Genomic DNA, 21,483 nt, shown 5'->3' with positions numbered 1-21,483 from the left:
AGAGAAGTAAGGTAGCTTGCCTACAGTCACACAACTGAGAAATGGTAGGGCATGGTCTCAAACCCAAGCAATCTGAATCCAGACCCCCAGTGCCATACTGATCCAAAAACTTGGGGCGCCTGGGTGGCTCAGTCGGTTAAGCATCCAACTTGGGCTCAGGTCATGATCTCACAGTTGGTGAGTTTGAGTTTGAGCCCAGAGTCAGACTCTGTGCTGGACAGCTCAGAGCCTGGAGCTTGCTTTGGATTCTGTGTCTCCCTCTCTCTTGTGCCCTTCCTTGGCTTGTGTTCTCTCTCTCTCTCTCTCTCTCTCTCTCTCTCTCTCTCCCTCTCTTTCTCAAAATTTCAAAAACTGAAGTGCCTGAACACTGAGCACTGCATCAGATCCTTATCATGGCTTTCCTTTCCCCTTCGCCACATGCCACACACCCCCCTCCCCATTTGGACATTTCTCCAAATGTTTCCAGACTCTAGATGTTTCATCACTCCTTTTTTCCAACCTCAACCCCATCTTCAGAAATATGTGATTCTCTCACCCATCCTCTCTCAGGAACCCTCCCTCACCATGACAGCATCAGAGACTGGAAGATTTATTTCATTAGAAACACTCAGGGAGACTCTCCACCTTTGAGGAATGCCCCTGAGATCCACTCCCCTACCCACAGCAATCTAAGCACTCCTCACAGCCTTCTCCAGAGAGCCCACCTTCAGAGTCCCTCAGCCCAGGGCTCTGTTCTCCCCACCCCACACCTCCTTGTTGTTGCCTACTCCATTTGTGTCTCTTGGCACCTTTCAGTAGTTTTCCATTATGTGAGCTGACTAAAGCTAATGGAGGGCCTAAGATCAGGGGTCCCAAGATGACCAACCTTTTCAACCCTCAGTAAAGCACTTGGTAAAGGCTGGACTTCTGAGCACCAGGCCTGATTTCCATGGTGACACCCCTGGGGATTGTTGCCATGGTAATGCTGGAGAGACACTGGCCATAGTGAACATTACCTCTCCTCTCTATTTTCCTTTATGAGACTCCCCCAAAGCTAAAGGGAGAACGGCTCGCCCTCTTCAGATATCAAAGGAATCCTAGGCCACCCCAAACAATACTGACTCTTATCCAATAACCCATCAGGTCCCAACCTAGCTTTTCCAAACAAGGTACTTGATGGTCCTGGATTTTTGCCTGCTTTCCTAAATGAAGTACTTGATAGTTCTGGATTTTGCCTGCCTACTAACCCATTAGGAGACCTGAGGGAGGAAATATTGTGGACACTTGAATGAATGAGGGAGAGAGCAACAGGGGGAGGGAGGGAGAGTGCATTGTCTTCTCTTACTGTCATCCCTCCCATGTCTGGTATAGAGGCAACAACAGCCCAGACAGCAGGCACCAGGATACTTTGTCCACCAAGACCAAAGCAGAGAAACACTTAAATGGGTCCAGTGAAAAAGTCACACTGGATTCTGAGTGACACAGAGAGCAAAACAAGGTACACAGCACACAGACAGTGACCCAGACACCCTTCTACTATGACTCAGGCCATTAACTTTGGCTAAGTCCCATCCCCCAGATTGCTAGGAGAAGTCAGGGGAATGGGGAAGGGATAGGGCTGAAAGAGCTATCTTTCTAGCTTATTTGCCAAGCAGAAAAAGCCCACAAACACTAGGGACTCTGAAGCCCAGAGCTAGCCGCAGTGCCGCAGAGGCAGAGAGGAGAGCCATTAGAGAAAGGAGCAGGGACTGGGTTTGGAGAGATTATTGTCTCCCCCTTCACTCTTCCCTCACCTTCCTGAAGCAGCTTCCTCCATTAATTCCTCAGATGCTGGGCCCCAAAGGGAGACCGAGGAAGAAAGAGGAAAGTGGGTAGGGGATTTACTCCCCTTGGTGGGACTCAAGGGTCACCTCAGAATCCCTTCGCCTATAGCCCTCCTCCTCCCAAATGAGCAAGGAACAGTCAGCTTGGGAAGGCAAGCTCCAAGGACGCTGCCTGAGACAAAATGGCCCCCCAGCAGCATCTATCTCGGCCAGAGAGATTGACAGGAAGGGCTTGGGCAACGGAATATACACAGTGAGACAAAGGTGCAGCCCTGTAAATATCAGGCAAAACAGACAGGGAAGGACCAGCTGTGGAACTAAGATAGAATCTGAATTGGCAGGGGGCCCTGGGCCTCTCTTCATCTCTCCCCCTTCTCCACCTTCTACTGTGTCTTTCCTGTTTAGCAAATTGGACAGATCAATACCACCGCTCCTTCTCCCAACATCACCCCATGCCCCATGCCCACCACACTGGGATGGCCTGAGAGCCTAAAGGAGTTTTTCAGACTTACCTGAAAAAAATAAAGCAAGGAAACTAGGCTTCACAGTAGAAGCCTTTTGTGGATGGGCTCTCCCATGACCACCTCCCTCTTGTTTCTCAGCCTTCATACCTCAGGGGACCATCAAGCTCTAACTCTCACAGCTAATGCTTGCTGTCCAGACTACTTGGAGAGGATCCCCCAGGCTGGTCATGTTAGCCTGGCCAGACAGACCAGACTGTAAAGCCTAAGGCCCTTGAGGCAAAGAAAGACAAGAGCCCTCTGTATGTGGTGAACACACACATATGTAACCACACACACAAGGCAGAGGCACCCATTTGAGTTCAGTTGGTGACAGCTCAGCATGGTGACAGACTGGGGTCCTTGGGGACGGGACATACAAGCAGGCTCTTCTTAAAACATGTTTATTCAAAGTCCCATTCTCACTGATTCAAAAGGCTCATGCTCCCTCCCCATCTTTCCTTAATTCCTTTAATAAGCATGCCTTGTGCCAAGCACTGTGGACCAAAGATATATAAACAGTGCTCCTGACCTTGACAGCAGTCCTCATATGTGCCCCTCCCTTCTCCAATTAGCTGCAGTTTCTTGGCCCAGCACCCCTCAAAGCCTTACAGGACTCGGCACCCAGATCCTTTCACTCCATAGCCTGACATCCCTACCAACCTCGGAAAGGAGGGGTGGGTGAAGAATTCCCTAGGAATTCCCTTTAGGCCATCACAGATAAAGGTCCAGAAGAGAAATCCGCAGAGGCAGTGTGATAGGAAAATCTATGAGCTTTGGAGTTACAGATTAAGGTTCAGATCTATGAGTTAACAGTGTGACCTTGAGAAAGTCATTCAACTTCTTTGGGCCTCAATTTCCTCATCTGTAAAATGGAAACATTAATACCTACTTCAGAGTGTTGTTTTGAGGATTAAATAATACACGTCAAGTAACAAACCCACAGGAAACATCAGTCCTCCTTAACAAGATCTCCTCCACGGATAGGGCTGTCATGATGAGGTAGAAGCGACTTGCTACTTTTTTTACTGGATCATCAAGAGAAAGGATGAATAAGCAAGTACCTATTAAGACCTCAGGATTTGGTTATTTTTATTTGTTAGGGGGGACTGGGGTGTCTGAAATCCTCTTCCTACTGTACCTGGGAGGGAAAGGCAGACATTTCCTTAGGACCCCAGAGCCCCCCTCCCCGACTGGGTGTGGCATCAATGTATTCCTCAGAAAACCCTTCATCAGATCTGTGCCCTCCGCCCCAGTCTAGGCTGCAACTACTTCAGGGGCTGACGGAGGGCTTGGTCCTAGAGCCCACTCTCATTTATACCTCCGCCCGCAGAAGCCCTGGACTGCCCACCTGTCATCTAGCCCATCCACTGGTCTACCCCCTCCCTTCCTGGGAGATGGGGGTAGAGATCCGAGCCAATAACAAAGGGAAGATGTGCTTTCTCTAGGGGAGAGGGAAAACATCAGAAAAACATGGGACCGGCTCTGAGGGGTGCGGACGCTGCAGCGAGCAGCAAAGGGGAGTTGGGTCCCCCGACTGCGAGGAAGTAGCCCCCTCCCACTCTGCGGAGACTTGGCCACCAGCCTGGCCAGGCCACACCCAGTCATCCTGATGCAGGGGAGAGGAGGGGCTGCGGCGGAGGATGGAGGCTGAGCGGCGGGGAGGGGGTGCAGTGACAGCCAGGGGCTAAGACTCGGCGGGGGCGGGGTAGAATCTTCCCAAATTCCCTCCCGGGGCGACACTCACCCCAATAACGACGCTGTCGTCCCCTTGGAAAATTGGGATGAACTTGTCTCCCCGCAGAATCTCGGCCTGGTTCAGGGGCCGAAATCGGCAGAGCACCTTGATGCTGCATTCGTTGTTGGTCTCCGCCATGGTGGTCGCCGGCGACAGGCTGGAGCACTTCTCGGGCAGCAGGGCTGTGCGCGCTCCGGAGGAGGGGGGCTCAGCTGAAGCCGAGGCGGAGGACAGGTGCTCGGTCTCTGGGACCGAGGAAGCAGGTGGGGCGCCCGGGCGAAGGCTGGGGAGCAGGGCCGGGGCGCGCTTGCTCGCTCCTGCGGCACAGGGATGCAGGCGACCTGGGCGTCTGGTCCTCCTCTCGCGGCTCTCTGCCTCTCCGCCCCTCGCGCTGCAGCGCCGCGCTGCGGGCCTGGGCGGGGCGGCGGCGGGCGGGGCTTCCTTCGCGGGGGGCCTCCCGTTCGGCGTCCACCCGAGGGGGCGCCGGTTCTCTCCTCTCGCCTCCTCCCTCACCCCCGAAGCTCCTAGGTAACCTCGCCCTCACCCCTTCCCCACCCAAGTCACTCGCTGCATCCCAGCTCCCCACCTCCCTGGCCTGCCTGTCCCTCCCTCGGACTCCACCCCTCTGGAAGGGATAAGGGGGCTGAGGTGGGCTTGTCGCCTGGGTAGGGAAGAGAGTCAACGGCGCTTGCACCCTTTTTATTCCGGGACATCCTCCTCCCCCACCCCCGCCCCGCCCCTGTCACTGTCCTCTCTCCATATTGAGAGCCTTCTTCTCATTCTCCATCCCCAACCCCCTCACACAAGATTCCCAACCCACTCAATTTTCAAGGGCAGCTGCCTATACCCCTGTGGAGGAGGGTGTCCAGGTCTCATTTTTCAGACAGGGGTGTCAGGGGAGAGGCTAGTCCCAACCCCTTCTACGTCCAAAGGTGCGCTCGTTCCCCACTATACACACCAGGTCCCCGGTGTGAAGGAAAACAAACTCTGGTTCTGGGCTATTAGAATTCAAAAGCAAATAAAATTCTCATTTTTGCCTCATAGGCTGGGGCTGGGCATAAGGTGGGCAGGAGAAGCTTTTGCAAGAGAAAGGGAGTCAGAAAACAATGAAGGAGGGGTAATGATGAGGGTGGGGAAGGCCACAAGGGCTTTGAGAACCTATAGGGCAGACCTCTGCCTTTAGGTTTCAGGCAGGTTTAGGCACCTATGTGTTTCCTGTCCAAGTTACCATTGGTCAGAGTCCCAACACCCCAGCCCCTTTCTCAGGCCTTGTTCTGTTTCTCCCCCTTCCCTAGCAAAATGAAAAAAGAAAAAAAAAAAAAAGCCTTAGAGATTCTTTGTCCTTCCTCCCCTCAGGTCAGACTCCTGCTGCAGCCCCTGGGCAGAACCACCTAGAAGCTGGCCAAATTGATTTTTCTTCACGTCACAGGCCTTGCTAGCCAACAGAGAGTTGGACTGCAGGAGTTGAGGCTCTAGGCCAAGGGGAGGAGTGGGGTGATGGGAGAAGGGAGGAGGGGATGGAAGTTTTGCCTAGCAATTGTCTGAGGTCACTTGGACATTATGAGGCAAAAGTGAGAGAATGGTGGCCTGGCCAGACAAGAACTAACTGCACAGAACTCAGCTGAGGGCTTCCCCTTGTTGGGCCTATACCTCTAACCCACCTTGAATCTTAAGGAAACTGAAGAAAAAGGGTCCAGCATAAGAAACCGGATGGATGGATGGAAGAGGGGTAGAGGTTTGGGGAAAAAGCCAGGAGAGTATGCATAGAATGACAATGAGTTCCAAACTCAGGAACATCAGCATCTCTCCAGTCACTTGGTCTGGCACTATTTCCAAGTGTTGCAGCATCCTGAAAGCTCAGGAAGCCTTCTGGAAAACATCCCAAACTCAGGTCCCCAGGGACTCCAGGGTGGCAGCCTTAGTGGAGTTGCAAAAAATGCTTGTCTTAAAAAAAAAAAAAAAAAAAAAAAAAGCTTGTCTATGGAGGGTCAGGGACAAAAATGTACTGGGTATAGGCCCCTCCCTCCCCCAAAAAAACATCCACACGTGATGCAGTAAGTTTTACATAAAGCTAGATTTATTAAGTTTCAAAGGATGGCCTTTCATTCTGAGAGTATGTCCTTCCTACTTTTCTACTAAGAAATGATGGTTATAGTAAACAGTGTTTTCTTTTTCTAGTGCAGTAATGGCAGAATTAATTTTAATTTTACTGAACTGTGAAAATTCAGAAGTCTGAAAACTATTAGTGAAGTGGTTAAGAGCACAGAGGGTGTTCATGGGGCGCCTCTCACCCACAGAGGGTGCCTCAGTAGGTTGAGCTTCGGACTCCTGCTCAGGTCACGATCTCCCAGTTCCCAAGTTGGCACCCCGCCTTGGACTCTATGCTGACAGCTTTGAGCTGGGAGCCTGGATCCTGGTTCAGATTCTGTGTGTGTGTGTGTGTGTGTGTGTGTGTGTGTGTGTGTGTGTGTGTCTTTCTCTCAAAAAAAAAAAAAAACATTTTAAAAAAAAGCACAGAGTGTGTTCAGACATACAGCTACCTCTTACCTATTTATGAACTTGAGATGGGATTGCCAGATTTGAAAAACAAAACAGGATGCCCAGTTAAATTTGAATTTCAGATTAAAAACTATTAGTGTGTGTGTGAGTGTGTGTGTGTGTGTGTGTGTGTGTGTGTGTGTGTGTGTGTGTTAGTATATCCCAAAAATGATGTGGGGCATACTTATACTACAAAAACTATTATTTATCTGAAGTTCAAATTTGCCTAGGCGTCCTGTATTTTATCTGATATCTCTAACTTGAGAAGATTATTTTCATTCCTAACATGACTAAGCCTTTACTAAATTTTACCTGCTATTATTGTTTTTGAAGCCCTTTCTGTGCCACAGCATGACAGGATGTGTGATTTTTATCTAGTCATTTAATTTCTGGAAGCCCAAACGAATTCTTCTGAAAAACAGGAATTATAAAACATTTATCATAGACCTGATGTAAAACTGAAAGAAAAGAAGTTGTGTGAAATAACTCCCAAGGCGCGTTATTGTCGTTCTCCGTCCAAGCCCCTATCGGCCAAGACTACAGGTCCCATAATCCCAGGCTGCGTCCCTCGCCATTACCTCATTCCCTGGCCGCATTTTCGCCAATCCCGGCTTCTCCAGGGGTGTGGTAGCGGGCTGTTCTCGCGACTTTTGTCTTGCCCTTCTCTCTCCTGTGAGATTCCTGTCGCGAGACTTCCTGCTCTCCACCTCCTCCGCCGCTCCCTTTGCCGCCGCCTTAGCCCGGGACCCGGACCCAGCCTCTCCCCTACCCGAACACCGGCCCCGGCTCCGCCGAGGCCCCGGTCCCCCAACCCCGCCTCGCCGCCGCCATGGCGGACCCTAAGTACGCCGATCTTCCCGGCATTGTGAGTACAGGGCCAGCCCCGGCTCCCAGGACCGCACCCCCGACCTACTAAGGACCCCCAACAGACACTAACCCGTGACCCCTCCCGCCTGCAGCCCCTCCTCCGCCCCAGGGCTCCAGCCCCTGGCTCCCCGACGGGCCGCAGCACCCTCCGGAGTCTTCTGACCCGACTTGGCCCTGCCGCCGAATGGCTTACCAGGCCCCTTTTCCGGCAGTCGCCGGTTTCTCCGCCCAGACATCGTCTCTGGGCGCTTATCGCTTGTGCCCTAGTGTTTCTTCCAGCCGTGTCAGCACCACCCGTGTCTCCCCAAATCTCCCCATTATCCCCCCCCCCATCCCCACTCCAAACAGACATACCAGGCCACTTGGTGATGGCCTACAACCCGCCAAAGAAGAGGTTAACCTGGCAGAACCCTTCTTGTGCCAGATAGAAAATTCTGCCCTCCGAGAAACCCGACCACCCCCGTGGCCGACCCCCACATATGCCGGCCTGTACCCTCCTTTTGTGTTGCCCTGCCTGCATTCTCAAGGGTGGGGGTTGGGTCACAGTACTTTTGAATACTAAGGTCCTGAGTCACTCTAAACCTTTGTGCCAGTGTGCTAGGGTAGTGGTGTATAGGCTGTGGCCTAATTTGAAGATAGCCCTCTCCTACTTCTGATATAATGATTGCCAAGGGCCCGCCCCCATTCTGATTCAGGATAACATCTTTGTCATCACTTGCACTCGCCACCTACCATGAGGTCCCAGTTGTCCCTGCTGTCATCCCAATGCCTTCAAGACTGGGAACTGACATACAGTTCCCTGGGCAGGTGGAAGAGAAGGGACAGAATCTTGGCCTCACAGCCTGCCTTCTCTGTTAGCTTATTCAAATGGAGTGGTTTAGGGATATTGGTGGATGCTGGGTAATGAGGTAGGGTGGTCACTGCTTCTATCTGCAGGCCAGGAACGAACCAGATGTTTATGAAACCAGCGACCTACCTGAGGATGATCAAGCGGAGTTTGATGCGGTAAGACCATGTGCTGCTTCAGGACTCCTCTGGACCCTAACCTCTCTCCCCTAGGCAGACCCTTTCCCTTTTCTGGTGAGCCACAACAATAAGCGGGTATGCCAACCCAGCCTGGGAGGTATGTAGGTTGCAATAAATCATGCCAGGAAGGAGATTGAAGTCAGTGGAATTATAGCCAACAAGTCCTGATCCTTGGGTTTTTTAAACAAAGTCGAAATATCTCTCAAAACAGTTTAGTTTGGGGCTAGTGATTTAGGTAGACCTCTGGATGCTAATCCATGGTAATGAATCATGGAGTCTGAGCACTTACAGACTACTTGAGGTTAGGAACTAGGCCTTTGATTTCATAAAATATTTCACTCAATACATGTCCATTAGTGTATCCTACCAAGAGCTAGATTTTGAAGTATAGAGGAATACACTTTTACATGAATACCCAGTATCCTTTGAGCAAGGAGTGAGAAAATGATGTGGAGATTGTACAAAGATAAGGAATATGGTCAGAGGAAAAAAAAATTGAGAAAGAACATAAATATTTCATATCAGCAAAGGAGAGTGTCTTAGCACTTTCAGATCTAAGATGAACTCTGAGGAAGGAATTAGCTGTGGACACATTTTAACCATGAGGGGAACCACTTAGCGTTGTTTATTGAATGTGTTCATTCTGTGTTGGTTTTTGTGCAGCGCAGAGGAATAAATGTCCCTACCCTCAAGGATCCCCCAGACTAGTGAGGGAGTTAGGATACATATAGGAAACATGTAGTAAACAAAATTAAGTGAATGGAAACCAACACAGTAAAAACTTGTATGTTAAGGGCCAAGGAGAACAAAGGTCTACTAGTAAAGCGTGTCTTACAAGATGTGTTTTAGGTTCTGTTCCAAAGAGAACTGGGCTGAGGTCACATGGATGATAAAGCAGGCTCAGTATGTGTGTCTGTAAGTCCTGTGGCTATGTCTGTGGGGCTGGTTAATCCTGGAGAATGCTGGCTGCTGGCTTATAATGTATGGCTTGGCGTACTCTCTTATTCCTTACTTGGTTTCCCCTGTGTGGAAGTGGTTCCTACTTTGTGGGAACACCTTCCCTGTCTCCTCTCAGTGGTGTGTTCCTTGTGGCTTCTGTACTTTCTGGCATGTCAGTCTGTCCCCCAAGCTTGAGTATCTGGAGATAATGCAGATGTCATTGCTGAAAGACCTGGGTGTGCACCTGTCACTCCAGATGTATCTTATTAGGAAGCTGCCTTTGACCTCACAGAGCAGGCGTGTATAAGCTGAGGACTTCAGTCCTCTGCCCTGTTTCAGAGACGGTTCAACTTTGGCCTAGGCCTCTGCCTATAAGGTATCAAGCCTTCATGGTGAGATGATCAATGGAAGTTTGTCCATTTGTCACTGACTAGCATACAGACTGGCAGTATCACAGCAATCCCCTTTCCAAACCAAAACATACATTGTAGTTTTCCTTTTGAAAGTACTGGAATATTTCTTAATAAGATGACAAGCGTGGACGCCCCTGAATATGCAGCCGTGATTGGCTGTTTCTCCCCGTTGAACAGCTTATTTCAGTAGTAAGTGGGGTGGCTGATAGGGAGCGGATACCCAAAGTGTTCACGTCCTGCAGCATACTGCCTAGGATGACAGAATAGGAGTGATGGGAGCTGGATGGTACATGCAGGAAGAGTCGAGTTGCCTGCGTCACCTAAGGCTCAACTAAATGACTCTTCATCACTAGGCAGGAGTGGGTGAGGTGGGGAGACCTTCAGCTGCTTCAGGAGCCCAGGTGGGGGCAGGGAGCTGAGATGTTTACTGATGTCAGCTAATTTCTCTGGCCTCTGGGTGTCCCTGTGGGCCTTAGGAGGACAGCCTTCGGGAAGTCAGCTGAGTAATGGTTCTGTTCCTGCTCTTAATATTGATGTAAATGTGCAACTTGAAGAGATGTGAGTTGTACTTAGTCCAGAAACCTCGTGTTGGTGAGGTCTGGATTGTCACTAGCAGCCTATAGCTTTTTCACCTGCCTTCCCAAGACCTAGCACAGATGACAGTGCACATCACCAGTATCGTGGCTGAACCACGAGGTGTTCAGTCACCTTCCTAACTCCCAGCAACGGAATGTTCTGCCTTAGTCTCCAGATTATTTTCAACTTTAATTTGATCAGTTTTTAAAATAGACAGTATAGGCACATAGAGCAAAAGTGTCTTCCTAGCCCTGCCTGCCACCACTCCGTTCCCTTCCCTGAAGACAACCAATATGACCAAATCCTTATGGAACCTTTTGGGGGATCTCCAGATTTTTATTTAAAGAAATAACCAAAGTGTGGACCCTCACTATCTTTTAACCTCCTTCCTCTGATTTTCCCACTGTGGAAAAAAAAAATGAGGTGCTGGAGGAGATAATGTTCTCTAACATCCCTTAAAGATTGTAATTGCTAGTTTAACCTAAACGTAAAAGTATTACAGTTCTCATAGTGGGGAGGATGAGGGAGGAAAGTAGTGTAAAAGGTTTAAGTTTTGCTAAAGATGATCCTGATTTTCCTATTATCCCTTTAAAACAATTTTAGCAGGAAGTAAAATATTCTAAAATGAATGGGCCAGGCAGATGCACAGGCTAGCCCTTTCTTCTTCAATCTGGGAGAATCTCATCTCTGTATCTCAGACACTCCTAGGTCGATTTGGGTGCGGGACTGTTTGGAGACTTTTTTTAAAATGTCTTATCAGGAAAGTTAATTCCCAACTGGAATTCCTTCCCTGCTGGGCCCACAGCCTCCTTTGGGTCGGTAAGGCATTCTGCTCATGGCTTTTGAACTGCTGGAGCGAGGAAAGTAAACTTAGAAAACCTCCCTAGAAACAGGGTATAGTTTCTCCCTTTATGCCTTATCCATCTCTAATGCCATGTGAAAGGGGAGAGGTGACCTAGCCATAGTTCGATGGGCCCCTGGCAGAGGCTGTTCTTCAAAGGGCAGATACTGCGGAACCCTTCCCCGGCCCGAGATGAGAAACAGTACATTGTCTTCCTTATGGATTGAGATATCATAGAGTTTGCTTGATTGTGTTCATTGACTGTTGGCACTCTTGAACTTACCTGAGTTTTTCCTAATGCTTCCCCCATCCTCCCTCCTCACCACCTTGCCTGGACACTAGTTTGCACAAGTAAGACCATTCGATGCTTCTTCTCTGCATGTTTTTTTTTTCATCTGCCATCTTGCATGCAATGCGCTGTCACTGTGCTATTGGTGTAGCTAATCGTTTTAAATTCTATTGAGTCCCTAGCGGAGTCACTAAGGGGCCTGCTGGCCTTGTGTTTAAAAATCATTAATCCAGGTTTAGAAGTACAACTATGGTCCATGAATCATTGTCTCTTTCCCTTATGGGGTCTGCAAAATAAAACTGTCCAGTGGAGGATGGAATAGAAACATGGAGGCTAGGAATGCTTTTGGATATGAGGCATTTAGACGCTGGAGTTAGAAGGGGGTTGGCTCTTTTCTCCTCAGAGTGAAATGAAGTTAGGAGAAAAGGACTGTTAGCCATTCTGGACAAGGGTGAAGAACAAGGAGGACAATCACAGTCCTCACTTCCTAGCTGTATGTAGATTACCCCTTGGAAAAACTCGTTTTAATGTTCCTGTGCTAAGCCTTTAGACAAAGGTAAATGGGATGGAAAAGGAGTGTTACGTGCAATTTTAAAGTAATAACTTGGGTTATTTGTGCTTTCATGAGTCTCTGTTTCTGTACCCCTCCTGACCATGGATGAATGGTCAGCATTGTGTTGATCCATCCTGGACAGTTTTATTCTACAGCACTCTCCAACTTCCTTGTCATCGTGGTTCTGAAGTTCTCCTGGCTGCAGTGTTGGCATAGAGCTCAGAGAGCAGCAGTGGCCTCTTTCCCTGTCTGATCTAGAACCTCAGGTCTTGCCCTCTGAGGCACAGCCATTAAGCCAAACAGTCCTGGGGAGTCAGGGGGTCCATTAGTGAGAGGGACTGGAAGTCATGTACCAGGTAAGCTGGTACCTGAGTTCAGGGCACTTTGAATTTTCCAATCGAGGTGGCTGGGTGTACTGTTTCCATGGTGACTGTCACTACTCTAGGTTATAAGAATGATGATGAGGAAAAACTCATCATCCCACAATGCACCCGTGGGACAGCCCTGGAGATGGTATATACTGTTTACAAACTAATATACCACTTTTGCTTTTCTTTGATTTTCTGTCCTCCCCCATTCTGCTTGTTCCTCATGATTTGAACTTGAGCTTACGGCTCAATGTTCTCTCCTTCTTTGAGTTTCTCCCAAGCTGGTTTTAGCTTGGTGGGGCAAGTAAGAGAAAGGTAGTGTGTGTGTGTGCCTCCCCTCGTATGTTTGCATGCGTGCACCTGTGAGTGCTTATACTCACTCTGCGCAGAGACATCCCAGTGTAGACCACAGGGCCTGGATCCGCCTCGACCCTGAGCTGAAACAGGAGTCTTGGATTAGCTGGACCCTGGCATCAGACAGGACGGAGAGGTTGAGGCTCAGGTGTACCTAGCTGAAATCTCTGGGGCAGGAAGCACTTGTCTTTGTCCCAGCATGCATTTTCATATACACAGCCATCTTCAATCCTCCACCATTCTGTGTGCCCATCAGTAGAGCTCCTGGAGAGGCAGGGCATACAGCTAGATTTCCCCTCCTGGCACTTCTTCACCAATCTTGCTTAGAAGCGAGAACTTTATGTGGCTGGACTCAAAGAAGGCCTCTTTAAAATATTCTCACCTTTCCCTCTTGTCCACCCGCTAACTTCTGTGAACCTTGAGAACAGAGGGTTGAAGAAACATTTTCTGCACATGTGCTGGTAGCCCGTGAATCTTGGTGTCCTCTACACTTTTTGTGCTAGCACGTCGTGGCCCAGTTGCTCTGGTTCCCTCAGTGCTGCAGGGCGAGTTACCAACTAATCAAGATGGATACAAACACACTGGACTATCCAAGGGACCAGGACTTGCCCTGTCTCTACTCTGACAGCAGAGAATGAGAACGGAGCTGCAATTAGGGACTTCATATCTCCTGAAACTCACCATCTCCTGACATATTTTGTTCTGCCTAACCTAAAGTCATATCAAACCATCCACATGGGCACCCTCATTGTCACCGATTCTGCCATCCAAATGTCTAATTCTTCAAGACTAGAGAAACCAAGAGACAGCGAGACTTGAACCATGAGCTCCCACCTTGAGAATTGTGAGCCCTCAATCAGCTACATGTCCTCAGAATCTCCATAGCCTCTGCTTCACATTCTGCCTTGTCCACCTCAGCCTTGTCTCCCCCCACTTTCCTGTTCCATGCCACTAGCTTGCAACATCTCACTGGTTCCCAGATGATCTTAAATTGCTGCCAATGGCAAAGCTTCATGACAGTCTCCCCACCAGAGAGGAAAGGGTCCCAGGCTCTTCTTTCTCTTGGGGTATGTGGTGACTCCAGCTGAAACTTCTTGGCCCCCAAATTTTGCTAGGCTCCCCTGGGCCCTATGGTGCAGTGTGTTTGAAGCTATCATATAGTGCATGTGACAATTTGCTAATAACAATTTTGTCTTTTTTTTCCCTCCCTCACCCCCATTTCCCCACTCCCTTTCCTTTTAACTCTTTTGATTTTCTCACCTCTGGGGAAACCACAAGGAGCTGGTAAGAAGCCTGACCTTTCATCTGCTTTTTAATGGGGTGTGCTGTGATGGGCAGTTGTTCCTCTGTCCTTTTGTCTCTGCTAAATCTTTAATCCCTCTATCCAGCCCCTCCCCAGCTGACAGCCTTTTCCCATCTTCCAAATCACTGTAATGATACTGCCCCTAGCCCATGCCCCCAGATCTCTGAGACACTGGCGGAGTGGGTGCCACTGGAGGACTGAACAGTGTCGGCCACCTGAGTCTCTGGGGCCACATCCTTGGAGAGGCTCTGAGATGATGCCCGCGTCGGGCAGCTCCTCTCCTGATCCAGGACATGGTCCTAAGTGGGAATAGTGACATGAAAGCACTGTTCATTCTTGTCACCGTCCAGGACCTCTGAGACTCACGGTCTGTGTGTTGATCCTTTTCTGCTCGTCTCCTTCCCTATTTAGGAAGCATGTAAGAAAGTAGGTTCTCATCAACATAGTGCCTGGCCCAAAATAAGGGCTTACCAAATGGTATCTATGATTAATTTCATTCCTTGGTCTATATGTGCTTCCCATTTCTCTTTTTAGGAGGATTTTTTTTTTTTTTTTAATGGATTTCTACTTCATTGGCCTTGACTGGAGCACTCACAGGGGAGAGTGGCATACTCTTGATTATGAACTTAAGAGAAGGTGGTTGCCACTCCTGATCAGGAGTGCTTCTCGGACAAGAGAGGCCAGAGACTACTCAGTTATTTGGCCTGTGGGTGTTCTAGCCATACATTTCAGAGAAGGTTAAAGAGCTGATAATTTGGAGCCCAGTTGTCTCTTTACCGTTGCATTATGGGCCATCGAGCCCTTTTGTTTTCCCTTAATCTTTAGCTCTTGCCCCTCTGCTCAGCACTTCCCTGAAGAAGAGGTAAAGATCAAAGTTGATGTTTTCTCCTTACTCCATCCTTTCCCTTATTTTTAAAGCTGCCACTCACACTGATTCCTTCTCCAATAGCAGACCGGAGATGCTGCTGCTCTTCATGATGTCTCTCCATCATCATCCTCCGCCCCCACCCCCAATACCCACACACAGGCAGAGACTCTGTCCAGTCCCGGCTGCACATTAGAATCATCTGGGTAGCTTTTCAACTGGCCTGCTATCCCAACCCTACCCCAGAACAATTAAATCAGAATCTACAGAGGCGAGCCCAAGCCTCTTTTTTTTAATTTTAATTGTCTTTTGATTTGTTTTTACATTTTCTAAGTGATGCAACTGTGCAGGCAGGGGTGAGAACCATTGTTGTAGTGAAAGGAAAGACTCACTTTGCCTCCTGTAGAAGATGGAGATGGCATCCTCAGCACAAAAGAACTTCTGGTCTCCTCCCTGCTCCTTCAGTAATGTAGAGAGAGCTGTCGGACTGCTGACAAGTGACGGGGTTGGGTAGTTTGGAGTGCCCCGGCTTGGTGTAGTTACTGGAATCTGAACAGCCAGTCGATAACTAGTAAGGAGGAAACCTCTCTGCTTCGGTCCCTAGGGTAAATTGTCTTTATCCTTCTCTTCACCACGCGCCCTATTTATGGAAGAGCTAGTGCTTGAGACACCGCCAAGGACTCAGGGAGAACAGTTAGGTGCTGCAGCTTCTCTTCGAAAAGATGCTGGGCCACCTCCATGTCAGGACCTAGGCGTGGCCCTTACCCACAGGTCCTCGTGGCAAGCAGATGGCACATACGCTTATCGCTTCTAAGATGTCCCTTAGAGAATACATTACTCTCTTGCCTGTTTTCTGTGTGCCCTGAGCTCCCCACCCTCATGGCAGCCTGGAAACAGGGCTGCTGGTCAGGCCCTCTGCCAACCTTCCTCTTGTGTCTAAGAGTTGGTGTCTTCCCTTCAGCAACACATTCACCCTGGGAGTTAGCAGCTTGCTTGTCTGCCATCCTTCCTCTCCCCAACCCCCAGGAGGATGGAAGGTTAGCTTGAAATGGCCTTCCTCAGCAGCAAGGAAATTTACTTTTGGGAGGGGGAGGTTAAAAGAGGTCAGGTTGGTTTCTTGCCCTGAGTGCATGGTGTGTGCCAGATAAGCGGGAGGGCCCAGTTGGATGGGGTCGGGGGATGGGAGGCTTATGTACAGAGTGGGTGGGGAAGTTATGCTACCTCTGTTCCCACTTGAATCAGGGTGTTAATATTTATACAACTGAGACTAAATTTACCGGGAAGCTTCCGTTTCCTAGGCTGAGCCTAGCTCAGCAGCTTGGAGTGGAACTGCCCTTCTCTTCCCTTGGGAAAGTAGGGCCCAGTCTCCTCTAATGGTTTGGGGATTTTGTGGGGTCAGGGAAGTCTGGGGGGAGAATGAATCTGCCCTTGGCCTAAACTACCTATTCCTGCAGGAGGAGCTGACGAGCACAAGTGTGGAGCACATCATTGTCAATCCCAATGCTGCCTATGACAAGTTCAAAGACAAGAGAGTGGGGACAAAGGGACTTGGTGAGACCAGGCTGGAAATTGGTTGGGGGGAGGCCTATCCTCAGGCGGTGGTGACTTTTGCTTTGGGGAAAGGGTCGTTCATGGAGATCTTTCATGGTAGCCCTGACAGTCAAGTCACTTGAGTCCATGACTGCCTTGGGCCTAGATCAGGCCCTCAATTCTATCTTCTTTTCTTGGCAGATTTCTCAGATCGTATTGGAAAAACCAAGAGAACAGGATATGAATCTGGAGAATATGAGATGGTTTGTTGTGTGTGTGTTGGTGGGGATGGTACAATGATCCTGTTTAGGAGAGAAACCAAAGGATACAGTCAGGCTTCTGAGTTTTTCTCTCATTAGGGGTCCTGAGGAACCCAGCAGGATACAGTCGGGATGCTTAGTCCCCCTGCTGTTTGCTCTGGAGAGTCTCCAGGCCTCTAGCTACCTCCAGTTTTTCTGTACTAGGCTGTTGTGAATTCTGAGGTGGATAGGATACCCTTATAACTTGGGCCCAAGGTTTGGATAAATTCTTTTCTCTTTTTTTTTTTTTTTTTTTTTTTTTTTAATTTTAATGTTTATTTATTTTTGAGAGACAGAGAGAGACAGCATGAGCTGGGGAGGGTCAGAGAGAGAGGGAGACACAGAATCTGAAGCAGGCTCCAGGCTCTGAGCTGCCAGCACAGAGCCCAATGCAGGGCTTGAACCCACGGGCCGCGAGATCATGACCTGAGCCGAAGTCGGACGCTCAACCGACTTCGCCACCCAGGCGCCCCTTGGATAAATTCTTGAAGCTCCCTGTATTAAGAGGTGTAACTTCCCTGTCTGTGCTTGCTCTCTAGCTTGGAGAGGGTCTGGGAGTGAAGGAGACCCCACAGCAAAAGTACCAGCGACTACTGCATGAGGTCCAAGAGCTGACAACTGAAGTTGAGAAAATCAAGGTAACTAAACTCTCTTCTCCCCTCTCTGCTCTGACTTATGTCGCAGAGGAGGACCTCACAGCAGGAGGAGAAACATTCCCTAAGCTCCTGGCTAAGGGAGCTGAGGTTCCTAGATTTAGGAATATACATAAATCTACATTCAATGCCATAGATGGGTAAGAACCATCCAGTGACTTCCAGCCACTGCTGTTTTTTTTAAGTTTATTTTGAGAGAGACAGAGGGAGAGAGAATGAATGGGGGAGGGACAGAGAGAGAGGGAGAATCCCAAGCATGCTCCCAAGGTCAGCACAGAGCCTGATGTGGGGCTCAAACTCATGAAACCGTGAGATCACCACCTGAGCCGAAATCAACAATTGGACGCTTAACCGACTGAGCCACCCAGGTGCCCCTAGCCACAGCGATTTTTAAGGGTCTTGATCCTCTTTTTTTTGGTCTTGATTCACACTTGCCACCCCTCATTGTCTACTTCACACCAGACAACGGTGAAGGAGGCGGCCACTGAAGAGAAGCTGACCCCCGTGGTACTGGCTAAACAGCTAGCAGCCCTGAAGCAGCAGCTCGTTGCTTCCCACCTAGAGAAGCTGCTGGGACCAGATGCGGCGATCAACCTCACTGACCCCGATGGAGCTCTGGCTAAGTGGGTGCCCTACGTGGTTGGGAAATCATTGCTGATTGGGGCACAGGGGGACTCAGCCAGGTGCTGGCCAGGATACTAAGGGGAGAGGTAGCCCAGTTTTTCCTTAATGCTGAACATGAGACAGAAATGACCGTGACTGGGCTGGCCCACATGCTTCAAGACTTGATCTTACTACTTGGTCTCCTGGCCCAGGCGCCTACTGCTGCAGCTGGAAGCAACAAAAAACAGCAAAGGAGCTGGTTCAGGGGGAAAGACCACCAGTGGGACCCCTGCAGATAGTAGCCTTGTCACTTACGAACTACATTCTCGGCCCGAACAGGACAAATTCTCTCAAGCTGCCAAAGTAAGTATGGGCGTGAGGTGGTTGGGGGGCCGGGGTGAGGTGGCCCTAAAGACTTTCCTGCCTCCCTCCAAGGGATTGGATCTGAGGAGAGGGTGCTGGGAATGCTTCTGATTCCTCTTGATGTCTTGTTCCAGGTTTCCCTCACCCATCTACTTTCAGTTAAGATTTTAGGATTGTGACTAGGGATGTGTTCCAGGGAAAGGAGTCCCTGGGCAGAGTAGAGAGGAGGAGAGAGGGAATGGCAAGTGGACAAGCAGAGAAGAGCAGGATCTTAGTGCCCGCTGCAGCAGCAGGGAGGCGGGTGGCGAATCGCACCTCCTTTCTCCTCTCTAGGTTGCAGAACTTGAGAAGCGCCTGACAGAGCTGGAAGCGACCGTCCGCTGTGACCAGGATGCTCAGGTCAGGTGCTCTCCTCTACTTAGTCTGACCCTTGGATCCCGCGCCCTTCTTCCTAATGTCCACAGCATTCCACAGAACCCTGGAAAGAGTGGGAAGGGCTTCAGTTATCGGACCAGCCAGTGGGTTGCCAGCTAGAACCAGAAAGGATGGGAGAAGGTAATAATCATGTGGAGATACAAGAACCACTGATTTCTTTCCTCCTTTTCCCAACTAGAATCCCCTTTCAGCAGGTCTACAGGGAGCCTCTCTTATGGTGAGTGTAAAAGGAACCGGTGTTAGGATTACAGAGGTGATACTGGGATTGGGTTTGCTTGGAGAACTGTGTTTGGGTGTGTAGCTCTATACTTAATTCCCTTCAGTGGAATAGGGGGTGGGCTCTTCTAGTCTGATCCTTTCTCTCTCGTGAAGTTTGTCCCAACCCCCACCCCCAGGAGACTGTAGAGCTGTTGCAAGCAAAGGTGAACGCCCTGGACCTTGCAGTTTTGGACCAAGTGGAGGCTCGGCTACAGGTACTAAGCGGAGGGCACACCGGATTACAGGTATCTTGGGACTTTGGAAGCCCTGGGTGCCCTGTCAACCTTAAGTCTGTGTTTTCAGAGTGTCCTGGGAAAGGTGAATGAGATCGCCAAGCATAAAGCTTCTGTAGAGGATGCAGATACACAAAGCAAGGTCAGGAAGAGCCCTTTCCCTCATTTTTATACCCTTTCCTGTTCCCTCGTGTTCTTGGAGTCCTTCTGGTGGTCCTGCCAGAGCGTGGGAGCATTGAATCCCAGGTGCTGTCTTCATAAGCTCTGATCAGCTGAGAAAGTCAGGGCAGTGTTTCAGTCCTGTCCCACCCTACTGAAATGACCCTTGTGTACTTCGCTCAGCCACCCCCTCTGGGCCCTGTCATGTCCCCCCCCCCCCCACCCCCAGGTGCATCAGCTATATGAAACCATACAGCGCTGGAGCCCCATCGCCTCCACCCTTCCAGAGCTGGTGCAGAGACTTGTCACCATCAAGCAGCTGCATGAGCAAGGTGGGAGGCCGGCGGCCAGGGAAACTAAGAAGTGGAAAGTGGGCAGTCTTTGTTTCCTTCCCTCTTGTCTTAGATTCTAACCTCACCCATCTCTTTCTTACCTTCTCTTGCAGCCATGCAGTTTGGTCAGCTCCTAACACACTTGGACACCACACAGCAGATGATTGCTAGTTCCCTCAAGGACAACACCACCCTCTTGACCCAGGTGTGTGCCCCTCTGTTAGTCTGCAGCATCCCTTCGCTAGCACAGACTAGTGGGTTCTGCCTTGGCCCATATCGTAGCACGTTATTGTGGCAGGAGTTTGCTCTCTCTACTGTGTTTCAGTGGTCATGGGACCTTTGACAACTGCTTCACCTGGGATCTTCCATCTCACCATCGGGAAAACTATACCTACCTCAGGGTTGTGCGGATTGGGTGAAACACCAACGGGTGAATTGTTAGGAGTCCAGTGAACTTCAGTTTTTCCTGTAACACCTACCCCGTCCTCATCCAAATGCTCCTGTATCCAGAGCACGGCACATCGGGAGGAACATGGACTTTGAAGTCAACAGCCAGGCTCCGGCCTAGTTCTGCCACCTCTTCTCTGACACTGGGCAGAGCCTCACGTTCTTCATTCTTACCAGTGCCCAGCACATAGTCCTCAGTTTCTCTTGGAAGGCACTGTTTTCAGTGCTGAGGGCAGAATTAAAGCTGAGAAGCCCAACACGATAGGACCGTCAAGATAAATGAAAAAATATATCAAGTACAGTATGTCCTTCCTGTACATGGCAGTTTCCTTAAGTTTTGAGTCCATAAAAACCCTCACTTCAACAAAATCTTACATGTCCCTCATCACATGAAACAGATCAAAGAGTGGTACTGCTTGAGTCCTGCCTGCGTGGCAGATCCTAAGCTGGGTCCATCGGACTCCAGGGGTATTTAAAAACTGCTGCTCTAACCTCCCTGCTCCAGGGCCCGTCAGCTAGGCTTCCATGTCTCTTTTGTCTTCTCTAAGAGAACTTCTCCAGGTCCTCATCCAGGTAAGCACCTGGACCCGACAAAGAGTAAAACGTCTCTGTTATTTTCTAGGTGCAGACAACCATGCGTGAAAACCTGTCCACGGTTGAGGGGAATTTTGCCAACATTGATGAACGGATGAAGAAACTGGGAAAGTGAGCGCCTTTAAGAGATGCGGAACGGGGGTAATCCCTACCCCCTTTGAACTCTGTTAACAGCTTATATAGGGTTTCCCCTTCATTATAACTCTCACATCCCCATCCCATTTGACAATGGGGGCAAGGGGTTCTTCTTGCATGTGGGGTTTACACCCCTCCTCTGATGAATACAGACTGGTAGTGGGGGGGGAGGGACATGACACTGTGGTCTCCCCTCAGGCCTCGGGGACACGGGCCCAGCCACATGCCAGCTCCTGTCCAGTACTGCTTTGCCTGGGGTGGGGAAGGATTGGGCCCGGTCCTCCAGCACAGCTCCCCGTGGCTGGTTGTAATACTGTACAACTGTTTCTGACCATTAAATGCCGTTGTACTCTGCGTGACCCCTGCTGTGTTTCCTGGGGAAGAGGCGGCACTGAGACAGACCTTCACAGTGTAACAGGCAGTTTAAGCCACTCTCCACTAGTAGAGGATTTAAATTGTAACGTGTTCTT

General features: G+C 49.8%; 2 protein-coding genes across 5 annotated transcripts in view; one reads left to right on the top strand and one right to left on the bottom strand.

Annotated features, from left to right (window-relative positions):
- The window catches only part of KIF5A (kinesin family member 5A), a 29,125-nt gene extending 24,563 nt beyond the window's left edge, over positions 1 to 4,562 (bottom strand). For 2 of the 3 annotated variants that reach the window (XM_042946988.1, XM_042946989.1), the window contains exon 1: positions 4,050 to 4,252. In XM_042946988.1, coding sequence (XP_042802922.1) covers positions 4,050 to 4,178 — 129 coding nt within the window. In that variant the 5' untranslated portion in view covers positions 4,179 to 4,252. Of the gene's footprint in view, positions 1 to 4,049 lie in introns of all 3 variants that reach the window. The other variant, XM_042946990.1, reaches the window with a different exon arrangement.
- Positions 4,563 to 7,230: 2,668 nt separating this feature from the next.
- DCTN2 (dynactin subunit 2) lies at positions 7,231 to 21,372 on the top strand. Of its 2 annotated transcripts, XM_042946984.1 has the most exons (15): positions 7,231 to 7,443; positions 8,382 to 8,450; positions 14,083 to 14,088; positions 16,427 to 16,523; positions 16,704 to 16,765; positions 17,341 to 17,439; positions 17,917 to 18,077; positions 18,270 to 18,420; positions 18,754 to 18,819; positions 19,034 to 19,072; positions 19,251 to 19,328; positions 19,417 to 19,488; positions 19,735 to 19,837; positions 19,951 to 20,042; positions 20,907 to 21,372. In XM_042946984.1, the coding sequence occupies exons 1-15, from the start codon at positions 7,408 to 7,410 to the stop codon at positions 20,991 to 20,993; spliced, it is 1,218 nt and encodes a 405-aa protein (XP_042802918.1). In that variant the 5' UTR covers positions 7,231 to 7,407; the 3' UTR covers positions 20,994 to 21,372. The 2 variants fall into 2 exon arrangements, with proteins under 2 accessions (XP_042802918.1, XP_042802919.1); XM_042946985.1 differs by lacking the exon at positions 14,083 to 14,088 and having other exon boundaries at positions 7,232 to 7,443.
- Positions 21,373 to 21,483: the final 111 nt, after the last annotated feature.

This window comes from Panthera leo, chromosome B4 (assembly GCF_018350215.1).
Source record: "Panthera leo isolate Ple1 chromosome B4, P.leo_Ple1_pat1.1, whole genome shotgun sequence".
In the NCBI taxonomy this organism is placed as follows: domain Eukaryota; kingdom Metazoa; phylum Chordata; class Mammalia; order Carnivora; family Felidae; genus Panthera; species Panthera leo.
The sequence above is the reverse complement of the archived record's forward strand: the minus strand, read 5'-3'. Positions and strand labels throughout refer to the sequence as shown.